The following is an 18,816-nucleotide window of genomic DNA, read 5'->3' on the forward strand; positions in this document are numbered from 1 at the left end:
ATCATGAATTTTCAGGCTGTACCTTTAACACAATAAGAATCACAGCTATTATTCGGAATTAAGGCAACCATCAATTCAAAATACATGTCATTTATTTTAAAAAGGCACAAGGAGACGGAGAGAGCTCCAGAATGCCACGGCCATGAATCTAAACAATGTAGTAGCTATTTTATGTCATTTACACTACGCAGAGCAAACACATCTGCAAACAGTCAAAGTATCAAACACAGAAAGAGGATGTAGACCTTAGACTAGCACTCTAGTAAGTTACAAGATATGGCTAATGTTAGTTTGCTTAGTGTTACATGCTCACGTTGACAAGGTCAGCAATTTCACCAAAACTAACTAAATGTGTCAGTACAAACACAACAGAACAAAGATAGAATGAATTTTTCACATGAGTTCTGGCCTTAATGCGTGACACTAGCTAGGACCCTGATCAAATGAAATGGGACTGTGATGGAAATCAATGAATGGGGGAATGATTTGCAAGCCAAAGTTACCGCTGTCGTTCTCTTCCCATGGTGACCTGAGGTATTCGGTCTCACCTGGCAGCTGCCATCCTCCTTGGCACCGCAGTCGCAGAAGAAAGAGCCGTATTTGGCATAGGAGATCTCATGGTCTTTGTGACAGACCTTGGCGCACACTGTGCACACACCTACCCCATCCACCATCTTACAGGTGTGACAGTGGTACCTGTGGAACAAGAGGAGCAAGGCAGAAGACTGAGCTAGGCGCCCGTAGTTGGCTAGGACTCCAAACTAAGCTAATTCATTCACCGGGTGAAGGGTCTGCATGATAAAGCCAAGACAGAAAATCTTCATTGATTTGTTTCCTTACACAGCCGTGTATGTAAATAAATGGACAGGAGAAAAAAAAGAGAGGAGTTATCATGAGGATATCTACAACAATTTGAGTTGGAAATTTTGTTCAGAACAGGCTTCAAGTATGGCAGAACTTTGACCTATGCTCAGAAAAACACTTAAGATATAAACACATTTAGAAAACAAAAATCAGATCTCAGTCAAATCCAATGTGATAGAGAAGAGATCACAGAGAAGGGACATGTGTTTTACCAATGCTGGTTCATGAACTCCTTCTGAGTGATGGTGAAGGTGCAGAGTTTATTACACAAGGAGTCTTCATCCTATCAAAGAAACACAAACATGTTCCAGATTCATTTACACATTAGAAGTGTTTTTCGTACACAATTTCAGCATCAATTTATCCAAATTCTCAATTCTACCACATCGTACCCTAATGTATGAATGTAGTTTTACGCCATTTTATTTATGTTATATCATATGTAGCAATCATATTTCCTAATCTTAACACATGACTCTGCCGTTGCAGGCAGACATGCACAGACATGAGTTTAGTGATTCTTACAGAGTCTTCAGCCTGAGAATCGTCCTCCTCCACAGCAAGCTCCTCTACCCAGTCTGAGTCAACCTCCATGGCTTTCTCCTCTCCCTCCACCAGGAGAGCAGAGGAGCCCTGGCCACTGCTCTGCCTCAGGGCGTTCATCACATCAGCCAGGTAGGAGATGATGTGGCACGAGCACTCCAGCATGCTGGCATGCTGAAAATAACGCAGAAATAAAAGAAACTTGATATTTGGAGGTTTAAACTAAAACTACAATATATGGGAATACAAGAGTAATTGATTGAACCATAGAGGTATTGTAAAATATGACAGTGTAGTGCTGGACTAAATAACCTACCTTGCCCTGAGTCAAATTTGCACTCACTTTCTCCACAACATTCTTCTGGGTCAAATACTTCTTGCTGCAAAAGTTAGATCTTGGTTATACACATTAATAGAGATACATCACCCAGTCTAAATATTTGATGTTTCAATTATAAGTTAGTTGGTGAAAACATTGTCGTGAAAATGTTGCTGACAAAACTATTCTGCTGAATTAATGGAAGGAATGTGTATAGAAACTGGACGTATATTTATAGAATACCCAATGTTGCACTTTTGCGCACCTGCACGATGAATCTAGTTATTTGTATGTAGTTTTATGTAGTGTAGGTATGGGTTTTCATCCATACCTACAATATTCTTACAATCTGCCCCTCTAAAACTTTCACCATTTCTGACTCCTTACCATCTAGTCAGCCAATCAATGGCAGCCCTGTGCAGCTGCAGGTGACCGGCCCCTTGGCCAGCACTGGCCAGAGTGGCCATGATGACCATGAGCTCAGGAAAGCCTGTTCCGTCACCGTTGGCAAGCATGTCTGTTGCCATGGGTATGAGTGTGCTGAGGAGGACCGTGCACACTCCCTCTCCCACCTGGCTGTTGTCACGTACAATATGGGTGGTGAGCACCTGCAGGAGCTGCCGGTTTTCCTGAACGATCTCCAGCTGCTCTGAGTCTTTGGGCGGGGTGGCTGTCATGCGTGTGAGCCAAGCCTGGAGGCGTGACGGCTCCACGCACGCCAGCTGAGCCAGGGATCCGCATAGGCAGAGCAGGCTGGGATTTGGACTCTTCTCCGCTGGGGATGACAGCAAATACATCACAGTGAGAGGTCACTTACTTGAGCGGCACCAAACTATACTTCATTTTTAGTAACTGAAAAGCATCACTCGACATGTATGATGAACTTTTCTATTGAAAGTGTAGAATCAACACTTTTCAGTTGAAAATACATTTTGTTTTTGTTAAGCACCACATCACAGTATAAATTAGCCATTACTCATTACCAAACATTTACAGAATTTCAATTAGAGTAAACTTACTGAGTTGGAAAAGTTTGGTGAAGAATTTCAGCACCCTATTGCAGAACTTTGCAGAAAGGTTCTCATTGGCTGTTGCCATCATAATTTGGACCAGCTCACCACTGGAAAGAAACAACAAATGAAAATATGAAACAGTGGAATTAAACTTTCTATAATGTAAGTGTTAGTGTGAACAACATCTTTTATAATGACATGATAATGAGTGTTAAGCATGTGAGGAATATTTCTCACAATTTTGATTGATAACGATCAGAAATCAATTAAATGTTAAATGCACAGTGCTGTGTGGTCAAAATAGTTACCTGAATGAAAAGAATTCCTCCATAGCCTTGCGGGCTAGACTGCTTTCAAGCTGCTTTTCAAGATATTGTAGGCATTCCTCCAGCACGGATTCATCCAAACCACTGAAATAAGAAAGATTTGAATTAAATGGCCATCATATGACCCATTAAATGACCCGTGTACTGGTCAGATAAAAATATTGTGTAGCAGACGCTATTGACATAATTCACCACAGAGAAATTGTCTATACCTTCCTAAAAGTTCTAGATTTGCCTAAGTATATTCTATAAAATGGACTGCATTTTGAATATACAGCCAATTTGACAGAAAATGTACCCACATAAACCTGTGGGTGATAGGATGTTCTCAAGCCAGAGAGGACCATATCACTCATACTCTTCGTTTTACTAGTTATTTGACAATACCAATATTAGATTGTGAACACTTGAAAAAATCCAGGTCATACCTGTTGGGGTCCGAGTGGTTGGCGATGATGTTGTAACAGCCGGTGACCAGGCGTTCGTAGATGCGGGCCAGGAAGGCGTCTGATTCTGCAGGACCCAGGATGCGCTCCAGTGACGTGCTGCTGATCTCAGCTACACTCTCCGTGCTGCTCTCCAGGAGAAGAGGCAGCAGTGTGCGTACCACCTGTGAGGGGGTCAGCTCCTCAGTGCTGAGGTGATGGAGAGAAATATTATCAAAGATAAAAAAATGGGCAACGGGAAAAGATACCAAATATTTGTGTCACACAAATGTTTAGCAACATACAGTATAGGTTTAGAATAGGTTTGGACAAGGTGCTGAACAGACACTTACACAATAAGGTCTCCAGTGAGACGAACCAGCGAGAGGAGGATGTGTTTGAGAGAGGAGGCCAGGGCCAGGGACTGGCAGCTTAATGTGCCCAGGTGAGCAGCCTGAATGGCACTGATGTAGCTCTCTGATGGAATGGTGTCATTGGCAAATGCATTACGCTGAGGAGGAAAGAGGAGACAAGCCTCTTAATAATGTCTTGATTACTGATACCAGTTGGGCTAACAAAGCAGCAGGGTCAACTGCTCCCCCTTTCAGGGATGACAGCCCAGTTAAAGCAGAAACTATTGTTTTACATACCCATGATCCAATGTTGGGGAACTCATTGGTGTGGATGTTATTCCAAGTCTCACACAACGTCTGCACAGCTGAAGGCAAGTTCTGCATCACACTATGACCTGTGACAATGTATCAGAAATGAAGCTCATGTTAAAACAGTGTGTTTCAGGAGCTCAAATAAAAAGGCACCCAAAAATGGGGTTTAGTGATAATTCTAATATTCACAATTAACATGTGCTGCAATTGGTTTTGGGAGGAAATGCCTTATTATTATCATCATCATATCTGGTCAAATAACTCAAACTGAAATAACTTTAGCTGTAGATGTGCCACTACTGTGATCTACTGATCACCAAAAGTACATTCTAACAGTGTGAAGCAGGCTGTTTTACCCAGTAGGACCCAGCCATTGCATAATGCTATTGCTGTACGTACCAAGCATGTTAGCCTTGCAGCGTGTGGAACCGATGGAGAGAACTGCTGCATAGCCTTGGAGTTTAGCATCTGTCAGCTTGTTCTCTCCTTCCTCTGGGAGACTCATTAGCAGGTAAGACCTGGTTTGGAAAAGTCAAGGCAGATTTGTAGTGTGTATTACAAATATCCTCTACATTTTCCGTATTTTAACAGGTGGTCATGCAACTTAAAATTCAGGATTTTATCATATCAAATCTGACAAAATTCACCCAGTACAGTGGCTTTAGAGAAATGTACAGTAGTAGTTGGTGATGGTGACAGGGTGGACGAAATCATCACCCCAAAAGGAAGTAGAATTTGCTATCTCACCTTGTGAAGGCCGTGTAAACGTCAATCAGCTGCAGCGTAGCAGGCAGCAGGTTTTTGGTGATTTCAGAGGCTTTCAGGGTGTCTGCCTCTATGGCCACCTTGGACAGATGCTCATCTAGAGACACTTGCACCTTCGAAATGACCGCATCCAGTGTATAGATAGCTTGTAGAGAGGGCACCTGATGAAGTGGCAGGATCGCACTTGGGTCCACGGCGGAAAAGGCAGAAATCTGCAACATTAGGAAGGTGTGTTCATTTGGTCGACTAAAACATGAAGAAAAATGTTTGCCGACTACCTTTTTTCACTGACAAAAACTAAATAAAAACTAAGCTATGATGACTAAAACTAAGACTATATCTTTTACAATATACAATTTCGTCAACAAATAAAAACTAGACCAAAATGTTTTTTAAAAAAAGGGAGGGACTAGTGGAGAAGAGATCCAGTAGAACTAAGACAAGTTTTATGTTTGGTTGCGCTTGGGTGTTGCGCTCTGAAAATAGCAGATCTACAAGCTCACAAAGTGTCAACATTGTGAGCTTAAACAGTAGATCGGCTATTTTCAGTAAGCAAGTGTAAAGTCATTAAGACGCCATCAAGGCCCGCTAAAAAAACATTGTGTCGACTAAATCAACTGTAGAAAACTAGACTAAAACTAAACCATTTCAGATGACAAAAATTTGCTGTCAAAATGAACACTGCTAGGAAGTCAGAGGAAGAAATTAGTGTACTGGGTACACTGTACAGTGAATACCTGGTTTGTCACTGACATTGTGATAGTCCTTACCTGCCTGGCGATATATTCCTCTGCTAGTTCCACATCGTACTTCACAGTGCTGCATTTGGCCGCTGTTGTATCAACCAGAGAGGCAGCCTGGTCTGCTTTCATCCCCTGCTTGACCAAGTTTTCCTGTAAGTTGATAACAGCATTAGTAAAACATAAAAGGCCATCACAAAATGGTGATTTACAATAGCACAGAAATCTCTGCTGGTCAAGTGATAAATACATTTTAAAATCTATATCTTGGTCCCAAACCAGTAATATGCACCCATGCAATAAAGTGCTTGTTCTGAATTCAATTTACACAAAGGATTTTACTGTTAAATTGATCTTCTCGAGCCATTTGCAACAAAGCTATCAAGAAACTAAATGTCCAAACCTTGATCCAGTTCACGTAGGTGGGAACACGCAGACGAGAGGACCACCGTAAGGTGTGAAGGATGTCGCTCTCACTTGGGTCACTGCAGCCTGTCTTCAGCTGTTCCATGTAGGCTTTGGAGGGCGGCAGGACTCCCAGAATTCTCCACAGCACCAGGAAATAGTACTGAAGGGAGCAGGCCTCCTGCAGTATAGAAATACCCCAACTTATCAAGCAGATGCGCAGTAGATTATAGATGTAATTTGTTACCCAACGCCAATAATGCTGTTTTGACATCTCTTAGCCTAAACGGAACCAAAGTACATAAAATGTTTTGCCCATGTTTATCCATTAAATGTATTCAGGTAATTCAGGTTCAGGCAATACAATAGTTTTTACATGGAAGAAACAAGTGGAAGTAGTACTTGTAGTGAAATTATGTAGTGAAATTATGTTAAAAGAAATAAATATTATACCATTACACACATCAACAATTTAAGGTAATAGTGATAGTTAATCATTTTATCCATATTGTGGTCTCACCATAGGAGTGATTGGTTTGTTTTCTTGTCTCCTTGCTGTGTCAAACTGAGAGCCCGCTGCCAGGAGTGAAATGAGCCACGAGTAAAGTTCATCATATTTCACTGCACCACCAAATAGCTTGGGAAATACCTGGAAGAAAACACATTCTTTATTGAAGGACAGTGTTCAAATGCCTACACACAAAAATGAAAGGATATGGATATATTTAACTACTTATTTAAATATTTCATGCAACAATGTAAATGTAACTATAGGTTAAATTTACATCATAGCATGAAATATTTTCCTCTTTTATTCAACATATGCATAAAAACATGACGGAGTGATGGAGTCTCACCTTGCTGTCTAGTCTGCTAATGTCGTCTTCAGATACCTCAGGGGACAGTACGCAGTAGAATTTAGGCTGTACGGTGGAATCTACAGGGGGAAAATGTATGCAATTATTACTGATCAGTTTCTCTACTAGCGGCTCCTAGTCTAGTTACATTCACCAACAATGAGGCTCGATGAAAATACACATGATGTAAGTGCAAAATGGTCGGTGTGAATATGGAAGACTTTAATACTGGTCAATTAGGCTTAGTTTTGGTTGGGTTAAACCTGAACCCTAACAGAACTACAAACAACTAACTTTCAAACATTGTCCTACACTGGTCCTACCTGCTGAGCAGTGCTTGGCCCAGTTGTCCTCAACCTCCTTAAAACCATAGTAGAGTGGGAGGCTGTTCCGCTTGCCTCCATCCTGAACAGAACTTGGCCCAGAAGATGGTGGGGTGAGAAGATTGTACTGTACCTGCAAATCACAACTTGGATTAGCTCAATTACAAGCACAGTTTCTGTGAATTGCAGTGCTGGAACTGGTTATATAATAAAAGAACCAAGCCAACAAACAGGTGAATACAAGAAAAGGGAAGTTAACGTTGCAGACCTTACCACAATTACATTTCACAACTTGTGCCGGTATGAGTAATGACAAATAAACCTTCTTGATTCAGAGAAAAACAAAAATGGAAAGGGGCGCTCGGCACACAAATCTCTACCAGAGAATCTTGAGTCATCAATATGATGTCCAAATACACGGTTCCATATTTGGACAAGACTGATTCGGTGGATTAGCTTAATGGTAGATCTGAGATTATGAATTCAATGGTTTGTAAGATTGGCCATAGACAGATAGACACAGGGGTGAAAACATAATATCCCCCTGCCTTCGGCCTGGTGGAGATAATAAATGAATAAAAGAAATAATAGGACGTAAAACCTGTTCAAAGAGGTACAAGGGTGCCTTGGAGTAGTGATGCAGCAGGTAATCCAACACCAATAGCAGGCGCGCCAGGTTGAGGGGTACAGCCTTCAACTGGGTGTCTTTGTTCTGGGCCACCTCTGTGACGGCCTGGGTGACTAATGTGAGAACAGAGCGCCGGCCCTTCTCCGACAGGTTGTGAAAGAGCAGCAACAAGAGCTGGAGGTGTTCTACGTTGAGGTCCTCATCAGCGTGAACGGAGCCTTGGATGGTATGCTGCTTCAGTGTGCCCAGAAATCTGTGAGATAGCAGAAGTGGGCGGTGTGAAAGGAAGGGTAAACTAGAAAGGTGCGCTCAGTGGAACACATATCTCCGCCAGAAGACATGACAGGATATTGAAATCCTCGTATTGAGTTCCACACAGCTCCCTAGCTGTAGTGTCTCCCCCTTGCCATGGTGGAGATAAAATAAGAGTCTAACAGCATGGCTTTCATGTGGCTCTTGGACTTATTGACACTGTGGTGTCATATTGACTTCAAAGTTGATTATTTCAAATAGTATAAAACATTGGCATATTCAGGGATTTACTTCCTTGGTTTACTGGCATCATGCACAAAAAAATTGGCACTGACCAGTGCAGGGCAAGATTAGCCCTGGACACACACAGACAAACAGAACCTCTTTGTCATACAACATACATTGTCGTGATGGCACGTTTTCTTTCCCTCCCTCCCATCTATTATTTTCCGTGAGCAATGTCGTTTTACGACCTAGTAAGACTTTAGGTTCTAAGTGTCTCATAGTCAAAGTATGTACATAAAATACTTTATGACAGAAGTGACATCTTCTCTTTTGTCTGTTTGTTTGTTCTTGTTTTCGTAGTTTTTCTTTTTTCCTTTACGTCAATTTGTTATGTGTGAAAAAGGATAGGCAAAATAAGCCATTGGATTCAGCCTTCACCTTTTTGGTCTAAACCATATATGATATGATGATATGTTGAATATATTGAATTTATCCTGCTAAGACCAAAATAAAATACTACAACTACTACTACATGAAAACCAAACCAAGTGAAGAGAAAATCAAACTTCAAACTGAAACGAAAGAAAAGTACTTAGCAGTAGTGCTGCATATTTAGGAAATACAGGTCAGTAAAGGGCAAAATTGTGGTACATCATTGACTTGGGTGACTTATACGAGGTTGCCATAGCGTACCTTTCCCAAACCTTCATGCACTCAGGCACATCAGGTTCTCCTTGCAGGCTGGCTTTATGCTGCCATATAAGGAGAAGTCTCGAGAGCACTGAGAGGGACTGAGGGTGGATGTAGAGAGGCCATGGACCCTCTGAAAAGGGGGCAACGCCAAGCTGCTGAAGAAGGGTGCTCTGAGAAGGACAAGAACAATACAGTTGTAAGCCAACCAGAACATCATATTATTATTAGTTGATGTTTTATTGTATGTACAGTGTGATAAAACGTTAGAGATCCAGTAAATATAAGAAGTGCTGTATTGTTAAAGCACTGTTGTCAACTAAAGACAAACCCTGGGTGTAGACAAAGGTTAAGCTACTACCATTCTTTTTGGCTTAAAAGTGACCTGCTGTACATCATTTAATTTCTTACCTGCAAGGCTGGGGATGGGAGGTCTGATGTCACCAGGGTGTGGTTGAAGTGATAAAGCGCCAGGGAAAACACTTCATCTGAGGACCCTGTAAAACACAGCATGCAGCAGCCATGTTTTTTTCTTTTTTCTTGTTTCAATATTTTTATTAGACAAAAAGGACAAAAAGCAGCAGCCATGTTTAAAGAAATCCATTATTGATATGGAGGTTGAGTGTCAATCTAATTTAACTATAAACATTGTTTTTTTCTGACCAACCTTTGACATCTTTGTCCACGTCTTTAATGATGCTGGCCAATGTAGCCATGTGCTGTTCGGTAAGAGACACGCTCAGGTAGTTTCGGATGAAATTGTTCCGAGACTTCAGCATTGAAGTAGTGATGAAGTTCAGAATGCTGGATGCCAGACTGAGGAACTAACGGGAAAATAAACAGGGATGAACTGTAGAGTTATTCAGAGTTTAGAACAGGAAATGGGCAAAGTTTACGTGCCTCGAAAACAGAAAGGAACATTAGGAAAAGCTTTTTAATTTGTATTTTACTATAAAAGAATATAAAATTCATTCAAAAGGGGACTGAAGAAAGACCATACACACAAATATTTACCTTTGCCATTATCTATCAATAGCAGACTATTCAGCATTTGAGGATTTTTAAAAAAAATCTATATTTCATTTAGTAAAATGTAAATGAGGTTTGTATTTTATTGTTTTCCCTGTGTTCAATGCCTCACCAGCTCTGGGTCTTTACGGCCAGCCAAGATGTTGCCGTTTTCACTTGTATTCTGCTTGCTGGGGCTCTTCAGTCTAGGAGATGTCTCCAGGGGTGGAGGTGGTGGAGGAGGTGGTGGAGCCACTTTGTCTTTGGTTGGAGAGATAGTCTCTTCAAACCAAAGGCCCAAGATAGGCTCACTGTCATCATCTGAAAAGACGCAAATCATTAACATGCATTCCCTGACAAAGGTAATGCAGTATATGCTCCAAACATTAATGACACAATGTTGATTGCTAGAAGTAGCAAAAGCTTCACAATACTTGACACCAACAATGCAGTGCGGCTGGTAGACCAAAGTGCCAAAGTCTGCCATTAGCTTAAAAAGTGCTGTGACTGAAGTTTAATTGGTGAATATATCCACATAAAGGGCAAAAGCAGAGAGCACTGAGAGTGCCTTTCAGAATATTAGATGTTTGGAAACGTAGCTAGCTGTTACAGCAGACATGCTCATATTGCACTGAAAACAATCATTTGGCTCTTCTACTTTAAAATTAGTGTAAAAATGATCTAGCATTTTCAATTATAACATCCCAAAATTCAACACAGAAACAATCAATCACTAATGATTGACAATCTAGCTCCGACATGTTCTGTGACCTGTATTTGAAGCGGTCGAAATGCATAAATGAAATTGTATTAAGATTTCAATGGCATTATTACATTTCATTCAGCCCAATTAGTTGATAATGTTGGGTCATTTTACATGTCAAATGTGATTAAATAAGAAATGACAGTTCCCATGGTGCATCGGCGACGGCTACACAATGCAATACACAGATGAGCCACAGAAAGTTCCATTTAAAGAAAGATAACCCAACAGTATAACATAGCTTAAAGGAGGGCTACATTATTGACATAAAGGGTCGGAATAACGGAAATACGAAATTAGGTTGATTTAATTCAAACAAATCCTGCAGCATTGCAAACTGCGCCAAGATATGTGCCAATAAAATCTGGTTATACCACAAACCTATTTAAGAGTAGTTCACCCAAACAAATTAATTATTTTCTATCAATTACACCCCATGAAGCCTTGAATTCATGGAGTTTTTGTCGCCAAACATGGGCGAATAAAAGCATCAACCTATGAAAGATTAGATGTGAAATATTCACTGATTCTATTTCTGATAATTCTTTCGTCATTTTTCCACGTGTAAAGTTACTTTGAATACTTTCACTAGTTTTCAATGTTGAATCATTATCTTACTTTATTTTTTTAACATTTTCGCCAGGCTGAAAGTGATTAAACACTCTAGCAGTATCTTCCAGAATTGTGCCACAAAAATATACTCCAATATGCCACAGATGCCATAGCACAGTGGTTCTCTCCAGGCGGATACACACTACAGCATGCCGTTTTGTACCAGGTGGTTAACTGAATTAAGCAGAAGTCCCACCTGCAAATCGAAATGTTTTATTGCTAGAGTGAAAACCAGCAGTGCTATGGGTGCCAAGGACTCAAGTCCGGCTATGGCCAGTGCCATGGCACAGTGGACCGCACAAGACACATATCATGGCTTTGTTTGTCATTGTCTGACAACAGACAATGTTTTTACATTTTCCGTTTCAACATTCTGATTTCTTCAACTTTAATTTGGGACCATAGCCTTTGATAAAATAATTATAATAATAATCAATATTGGCTGATTTTAATTTGATCATAGCACTGCTCTTTGTCTGAAGTATTCCTATCAAGCCAAGAATGAGTACCCACACATCAACCTAGTGGTATTCACACTACTCCGAGCCAAGAGAGGTACACAAGACAACAATGTAACTTAGCCAATTAAAACCAAGTGTGTGTGTGTGTGTGTGTGTGTGTGTGTGTGTGTGTGTGTGTGTGTGTGTGTGTGTGTGTGTGCGTGTATGTGATTGATAGACAGACAGACAGACAGACAGAGAGAGATCTTGCTAAAGCCTGCTCATCTGTAGCTCTGTTCTTTTCCTAAACTAAACAGGGCCACAGCTTAAAGCCTAAATTGTGTGACATACACCAAAAGAAAAAAAGAAAAACAGATCAATCTAGGACAGTGAGGTGAACACCAAGTCTTTGACCTGAGGACAGAAAACTGCTGACCTGAGACACAAGCTGCACTTGTCTTCTCCTCTCTTCTTTCTGCTGAGATAGTAGACACTGTCAACTACACTGGCATTGTGCAATGGAGTGACAACAATATGGGTCAGTGTTGTTGTATGTATGAATGCCTGTGTGATGTCCCACTGTATGCGTGCGTGTGCGTGTGTGCGTGTGCGTGTGTGTGTGTGTGTGTGTGTGTGTGTGTGTGTGCATTTCGTTTGACACATGAAGAGTTTTATTCCAAAATGCTATACAACCAATTGCGGGAGGGGAAATGTATAACATCATCAGGTGAAATCATTATTTAGTACTTGTAAAGAAAAAGTTGAAGTAATTTTTTTTAGATCTGGTCTGCATTGAAAGTGCCATTTAAGCTCGTTTCTCACTTAGTGAGAATTGCAGATTGGCAAATGGAGCCAGTTGAGGCCACAGAACTGTGCCAATTATTCTTTAGTATGAAAGTGATCAAGACCCTCAATTTTGCCGACCCCCATCAATGACAAAATCAAACGTTCTTTCTGCCAACTCAAAGTCTGAAATCTGCCATTAAGACCGCTAATTAAGTCTGAAATGCCTTTTGTCGACAAAAAAACGATTTTAGAGATGACTTTTCTTTTGTGTGTGAGTGAATTTTAGTCAACTCAAAAACTTTGGAATAAAAGTCTTCACATAACCTTCAGACTGACATGAATGTACTGACCTTTCTATAGCCTGCCAGGTGGCCAGACTCAGTCAATTACTCAATTTTCCACAGCCTTCATAGCCTGTCCTACACAGCCTAAGCTATTCAAAGCATCCTTGATGCATCTCAGCCCTAATACCGTTTGCTTGTAATTGCTTGCACACATTTGTGAGCGGGAACTACTTCTTACAAACAATGCCATATATCATGCACGCAGCATCCAATCATACTCATACCCAAATTATAATCGCATGTTGAGGGGCCTCTATAGAACGGTCCTCCAAAACCACTTTCACTTCTGCCCATATGTGCCGTCACAAACACTAACACTGTCGTACAAACTCAGGGTAGGCAACCAGGCCTGGCCGAGATCTGTGCTCAGACTCAGAGGAGCGCACTTTTGTAGCTTAAAACATCTACTCTTATTATTTTGGCTCAGACTGACTATTTTGAATGGAGAGAATAAATGAACATATCAGTGATGAACAGCGTGTCCTTGAGTCACTGAGGCCATAACTGCTCACTGACTGCAAGTTACCATGGATAAGAGCATCAAATAAATGCCTTGATATTTTCACACCATATTAATCCCCAGTAGAACAAATATTTGCAGCAAGTAACACAATCAGAATTGTATTTTAAGGTGTATATAGATCAGATTTTGATTGTTTGCAATTGCATTGAAGAAATTATCAGTATGGTGATGATCAACAATGGGGGAAAATGTATGATGTCCATTGTCTTTGTTTAACACTAGAAGCTCGCCCCCGCTACGCGGGGGCTCGCGTCTAGCCCGCGGCCACGCCCACGTAGCGCCCGCGGCCACTTGGCAGCTCATATAAGTGGCGTAGCGTCCTGAGGGCCAGTGGGGCCGTGGCTCGGTCAGTGAAGACCCTGTAGTGCGGATGATATGTGGCATAGAGGGGCAGATTGTAAATCCCCAGAGGAAACATCCGTGGGCTACCATTGGTTCAGCGATGTGTGCGGTCGCCCTGCGGCCCCTCCTCCTCCACCAATGTGCAGTATTGAGAGCCCTGACGTCACAACAATTGGAGCGATGGGCACTGCACTCTGGTTGGTTAGGGTACACCTAGGGCCCAGGTAGAACCCAGTTAAAGCCTGCATGGGCAAACCCAGTTAGGACCCGCCTTGGTCCCACATAAACATGGCTAGTTGGGGCCCACCTAAGGGCCAGGTAGAAGCTACTTATACTCGCATGGGCATCGCAGTTAAGACCCACCTCGGCCCCACATAGAATTGCCTAGGTAGAGGCCACCTAAGGGCCAGGTAGAACACACGTATGTCCACACTGACATTGCCGACATGGGGTCCATATGGTTTAGGCCACCTTGAAACCATATGGGAACTACGCTGGTGTGCTGGCTGGAATGCAAATGCTGCATCATACCTGTAGTGTGTAGTTTGATGTTGTGTGTGTAACAGACATACCTGCAGTGTGTAGATCAATGTCCATATGAAAGTCAATGCCCAGCAGTGTTGTTTTTTCTCCAGCAGAGTTTCTGTCTATATCTCTCTCTGGAAGAGGTTGCACATGAGCTCTGCAGCCGCACTGAGGCGCTCCAACACAAATACTCTGACATTAAGCTGCTTCACACAACAAACATCAGCACCACGCTGCTGTTTGTCCAAAAGACACAATATGTCCTCTCCCACCGACGTCATGTGGTCATTTATCGACAGCCGTACAGACTCCTTTTGGCACATTTTACCTCGTTTATCCAGCTCTCACTGACTCTCCCCTAATACAGTGGTTCTCAACCTGTCGGTGGGGACCCCCCACGGGCCAATGTTGAAATGGTAGCACTTGTTCCTCAACATAGTGTGAATGTGCGTGCAATGTTGACCGCAATCGGACGCTGCATTGATGATTTGTGGCATTTTGTTCTAAACGGGCCACTCCTGCAAACTTTAGATGTGAATCTTAGCCAATCGGGATGGAATATGATAAGTTAAACAGATCCGTCTTGAGCACATGACTATAGAGATCATGTGTACCGATTTGCGTGAAATGTTGATAAAATCGGAAGGAGTAATGTAAAGAAATATGTTTTACATAAGTCGGCCTCCTGGTGGCGCTCTAAAAGGTAGATGTGAAAAATGCAGGGCAAAGGTTTTTCCTTGACCTGTAGAGAGTGCACATACAAAGTTTTACACAGATTGGTGCAGTTATAGGCGAAAACACATATCGGGCTGTTATAGCGCCACCATGAGGCTGATTAGAAAATTCTCAAGAGGAATGTCTTCCTGGGCATAGTGGGAATGTGGGTGCAAAGTTGCACGGAAAGTGCATGCTGTGTTCATAATTTGAGACATTTTGGTCAAAACGGAGCAATCCTGCAAACTTTGTAAGCCATTTTTAGCCAATCAGGATGGAATATGAAAAATCTGAAGGAGCCGTTTTTTTAATGACTATAGAGATACTGTGTACCGATGTGCGTGATGTTTGGACAAAATATGTAGGAGTACTGTGGAAAAATGTGTTTTGCAAAAAGTGGCCTCCTGGTGGCACTATAACAGGGCCATGTGAGAAAAAATGGGGCAGGTTCTGAATTGGCATCCAGGGAGTGTGTGTGCACAGTTTTGCTGCGATCAAGGCAAGCCAACGATGTGGGAGATTAGCTATCCACAGATGGACGGACAGACAGGGGGTGAAAGATACTTTCGCGCCATGCCTTTCGGCCTGGCGGAGACAATAAAAAAACGAAAGTAAAGGAAAAGACCATTACTGCAACAAAAGTAGTCAACAAACTATACTATATAACATTGGCCAAATTGTCAAATAATATAAGAGAGAGGCAAACATGTTGAAAATAGCCGATCTACAAGCTTACAGCGCCTCTCAACGTGAGGCGTTGTGAGCTTGTAGATCAGCTATTTTCGCAATATTGACTTGTGGAATGGAGTCAAACAAATTGGGGGGGGGGGGGTCCCCAGTGCAAATATGAAAAGGTTGAGAGCCACTGCCCTAGTTGGACCGAAACTATCTGAAATTACTATATTACCATAATGCAGCCTAAACGTGCGTTGCACGGGGCGGTCCTGCCATTACGTTAGTTACTGGAGTTGTTGTGTGGAGCAACACAGTTCTCCACAAGCCCACAACATACATACACCACCATGTACAATGGACTAACGGAGCAGCAATAATAACATTCGCCGCACGAACGTGCATTGTTGACAAAGTGATTGCACAGCCGCTGCAGGCATGACAGCGACGTTAGTGTTAGCCACATGCCACTATCACAGCTCCCTGTCCGTCGTTGCAGCGACTGAATGTGATGGCTACAGCAAGCTCTCTGCGATGCCATTGTCTGGAGACTGCTCCTGGCATGACACGACCAATGAGAGTGAGCGCTGTCGTTGTTGCTAAGATACGGTGGCGTCACTGCCCCATAGCTTGTAGATCTCTCACACATGATTGGCGTAGGCTGCGTTGCCAGGTCTGACTGTTTGTATAAGCGATTTTGGGCTTATTTGGGTGCACTTTTGGGCTCGTTTCCATAGACCACGGCAGCGCTTATTTCTTTCCCGTGACCGATGTGGCAAAAAAAGGTGCAAAACGAACCATCCGGAAGTAAAGTGCGAGATGAAATATATAGCACTTTTTGATTATTAGAGAAGGAGACAGATGTGAAGGTGGAAAATGGAATGTAGGAGATTATATATTTTTTCATGATCGATTTTTGTAGCAAGTTGTGAGTGAATTGGGCCACTCCTGTGGGCGGGGGGCTGATTAGAACCATTGGGGTTTGGGAAGGAGACGCTCTCTGTTTGAGTGTAAAGATGTTTAACATTTGATGAATGCTTTTATCCAAAGTCACAATTAGCCAAGTGCAGAGACTGGTAGCATAAACTCGGGCATGAACCTCACATCCTACTACAGTATGGATGCTACAGTGTTTATGCATCAGATTATCATACAGAATAATGCCCATTACCTTGACTGCTATCCTCCTCTGTACTGCTGAAGTCGTCTTCATAGTAGGTGTTTGAGTCAGTGGAGGCGCTGGCATCACTGCTGACTGAACCCTTCCTCTGGCGCTGGAGCACACATGCCTGATGGACGAAGGACATGAGGACAGCATGATGACTGTAGGGCTGCCCTTTGGAAGTCGACTATTTTAAGTATCTGCCAGAGGTTCCTCAGAGATCACTGAGATTCTTTGAGTCAAGCGGTCTTTTCTTTCTCAGGCCTGACAGCGCTTAGCTTTCTGGAACATCTTCTTTAAAGAAGGCTGGCGCAAATTGGCCTAGATCCGGGCCTGCTTTAAAGCTGGGGGCAGCGGTGTGTGTGTAGTGCCTTGTATGTCACTCTAGTCTAGACCTTCAGATACAGTATAAAACTAATCACAGAATCACCATATTGAACTGCCGAATCTGATTCAACAAAGAAATAACCGAGTCGGGCACAGCCCTAAATGTTTTACTGTATATCAAATAAAACAACATTTAGTTACAGTTGAGTAATTTGAGGCATTCAATGAGTGACGATATACAGTACAACAGCAATGGAACTTTACAAGAACGTAATAGATTACAGGAAGCCAGTTAAGGTTTGGATTTAGAACAGAGCTTGCTCTATTTGGTTGTGTTTGGAGTAGGTCCAAATTTGCTCATGTTAAAGTGGTCTACAAACGTTGTTGTCCAGATTACTACAGAATACTACAGAATTAAGTTGAATGAAGTCAGGAGATCTCCATACATACAGGATACCGGACAGTCGGCTACTAGTAAGATGTACGTTCACTTTTCAACAACAAACACAGATAATTATATTTTCCCGTCTTTGTCAATTACTACCTTCTTGTATGAAGTAGAGAGCAGGGTGAAGAGCAGGTTGGTCAGTGGTACAGAGTCTATGAGCCTTTGGACTCTCTGGATAGAGGTGCTCTGAGCCATGATGTTGAGCTCAGCTGGGGGTCCATCACTGGCCCAGCCCTGTTGGGAAGGTAGGAGAAAAAGGAAGCCGAGATGGTTACATGTGATTTTTCACTGTAACATTTTCGATACCAGGTAAAAATGTAGATTTTTTAAATTGGTGGGCTTAACATCTATGCTTAAATTATACTCTGTTGAATGATGATTTTGCACACCAAGAATAGCCAATCTACAAGCTGATTGCTATTTTTGGTAAGCGACACCACCGCAACAATTTTAATTTATCATTTCACACTTCATTTCAGTTTAGTCACAGGTGGTTAGGCCCACCAATTGTGTAACAGACGTTAGATATCCATCTAATTATCTGGCTACTGCGAGACTACATTTCAACTCACTTTATTGTTGCTTACCCGGTGCAGGGCCTCTACTTGAAGGTCCTGGAAAAGCGATGTCAGGAGTTTGATGGAGTGGTTAGCCAGGATTACAGACAGAACTCCAAACCCTTGGTGTCTTTGGAAAAAAGAAACACTCATCAATTAAGGGATCCTACCACACAAATCACCAACTCGGTAGCCTTGTGGTTAGAGTGTCCGCCCTGAGATTGGGAGGTTGGGTTTCAAGCCCAGGCCTGGTCATACCAGACTATAAAAATGATACCCAATACCTCCCTGCAACATACTAGCATCATGTCCAGGTGGTGTACTTGTACATCATGGCCCTGGAGATGTACTTGTACATCAAGTGGCCTTACGCAACAGAAAGTATGGCCCTGACCTATGGGCCACATGGCTCAGCAAGGCTACTTACTTACATAAAACAATATATTTGGCCTCAACACAGTGAAAAAACTAACAAAAACACACATTACAATGCAATGTCAGGCAATTTCTGCATAATTGAGAGCTGTTGTAGCACTGGCGCCCTCCAGCACTG

General features: G+C 42.2%; 1 protein-coding gene across 10 annotated transcripts in view; it reads right to left on the minus strand.

The window, feature by feature from the left end:
* The window catches only part of ubr4 (ubiquitin protein ligase E3 component n-recognin 4), a 62,553-nt gene that overhangs the window by 36,117 nt on the left and 7,620 nt on the right, over window positions 1–18,816 (minus strand). For 2 of the 10 annotated variants that reach the window (XM_084069863.1, XM_084069858.1), the window contains exons 12-37: window positions 18,279–18,393; window positions 17,803–17,940; window positions 16,941–17,058; window positions 12,300–12,341; window positions 10,182–10,369; window positions 9,708–9,864; window positions 9,452–9,537; window positions 9,044–9,213; window positions 7,847–8,126; window positions 7,246–7,378; window positions 6,923–7,002; window positions 6,586–6,714; window positions 6,064–6,246; window positions 5,691–5,813; window positions 4,903–5,132; window positions 4,555–4,673; window positions 4,141–4,238; window positions 3,844–4,001; window positions 3,494–3,700; window positions 3,048–3,149; window positions 2,746–2,846; window positions 2,114–2,501; window positions 1,724–1,787; window positions 1,390–1,581; window positions 1,077–1,147; window positions 504–696 (exon numbers count right to left, since the gene is read on the minus strand). In XM_084069863.1, coding sequence (XP_083925989.1) covers window positions 504–696; window positions 1,077–1,147; window positions 1,390–1,581; window positions 1,724–1,787; window positions 2,114–2,501; window positions 2,746–2,846; window positions 3,048–3,149; window positions 3,494–3,700; window positions 3,844–4,001; window positions 4,141–4,238; window positions 4,555–4,673; window positions 4,903–5,132; window positions 5,691–5,813; window positions 6,064–6,246; window positions 6,586–6,714; window positions 6,923–7,002; window positions 7,246–7,378; window positions 7,847–8,126; window positions 9,044–9,213; window positions 9,452–9,537; window positions 9,708–9,864; window positions 10,182–10,369; window positions 12,300–12,341; window positions 16,941–17,058; window positions 17,803–17,940; window positions 18,279–18,393 — 3,865 coding nt within the window. The remainder of the gene's footprint in view (window positions 1–503; window positions 697–1,076; window positions 1,148–1,389; window positions 1,582–1,723; window positions 1,788–2,113; window positions 2,502–2,745; window positions 2,847–3,047; window positions 3,150–3,493; window positions 3,701–3,843; window positions 4,002–4,140; window positions 4,239–4,554; window positions 4,674–4,902; window positions 5,133–5,690; window positions 5,814–6,063; window positions 6,247–6,585; window positions 6,715–6,922; window positions 7,003–7,245; window positions 7,379–7,846; window positions 8,127–9,043; window positions 9,214–9,451; window positions 9,538–9,707; window positions 9,865–10,181; window positions 10,370–12,299; window positions 12,342–16,940; window positions 17,059–17,802; window positions 17,941–18,278; window positions 18,394–18,816) is intronic. The other 8 variants (XM_084069859.1, XM_084069867.1, XM_084069862.1 and 5 more) reach the window with 7 other exon arrangements.

Source organism: Gymnoscopelus microlampas (assembly GCF_963454915.1).
Source record: "Gymnoscopelus microlampas genome assembly, chromosome: 10".
Classification (NCBI taxonomy): domain Eukaryota; kingdom Metazoa; phylum Chordata; class Actinopteri; order Myctophiformes; family Myctophidae; genus Gymnoscopelus; species Gymnoscopelus microlampas.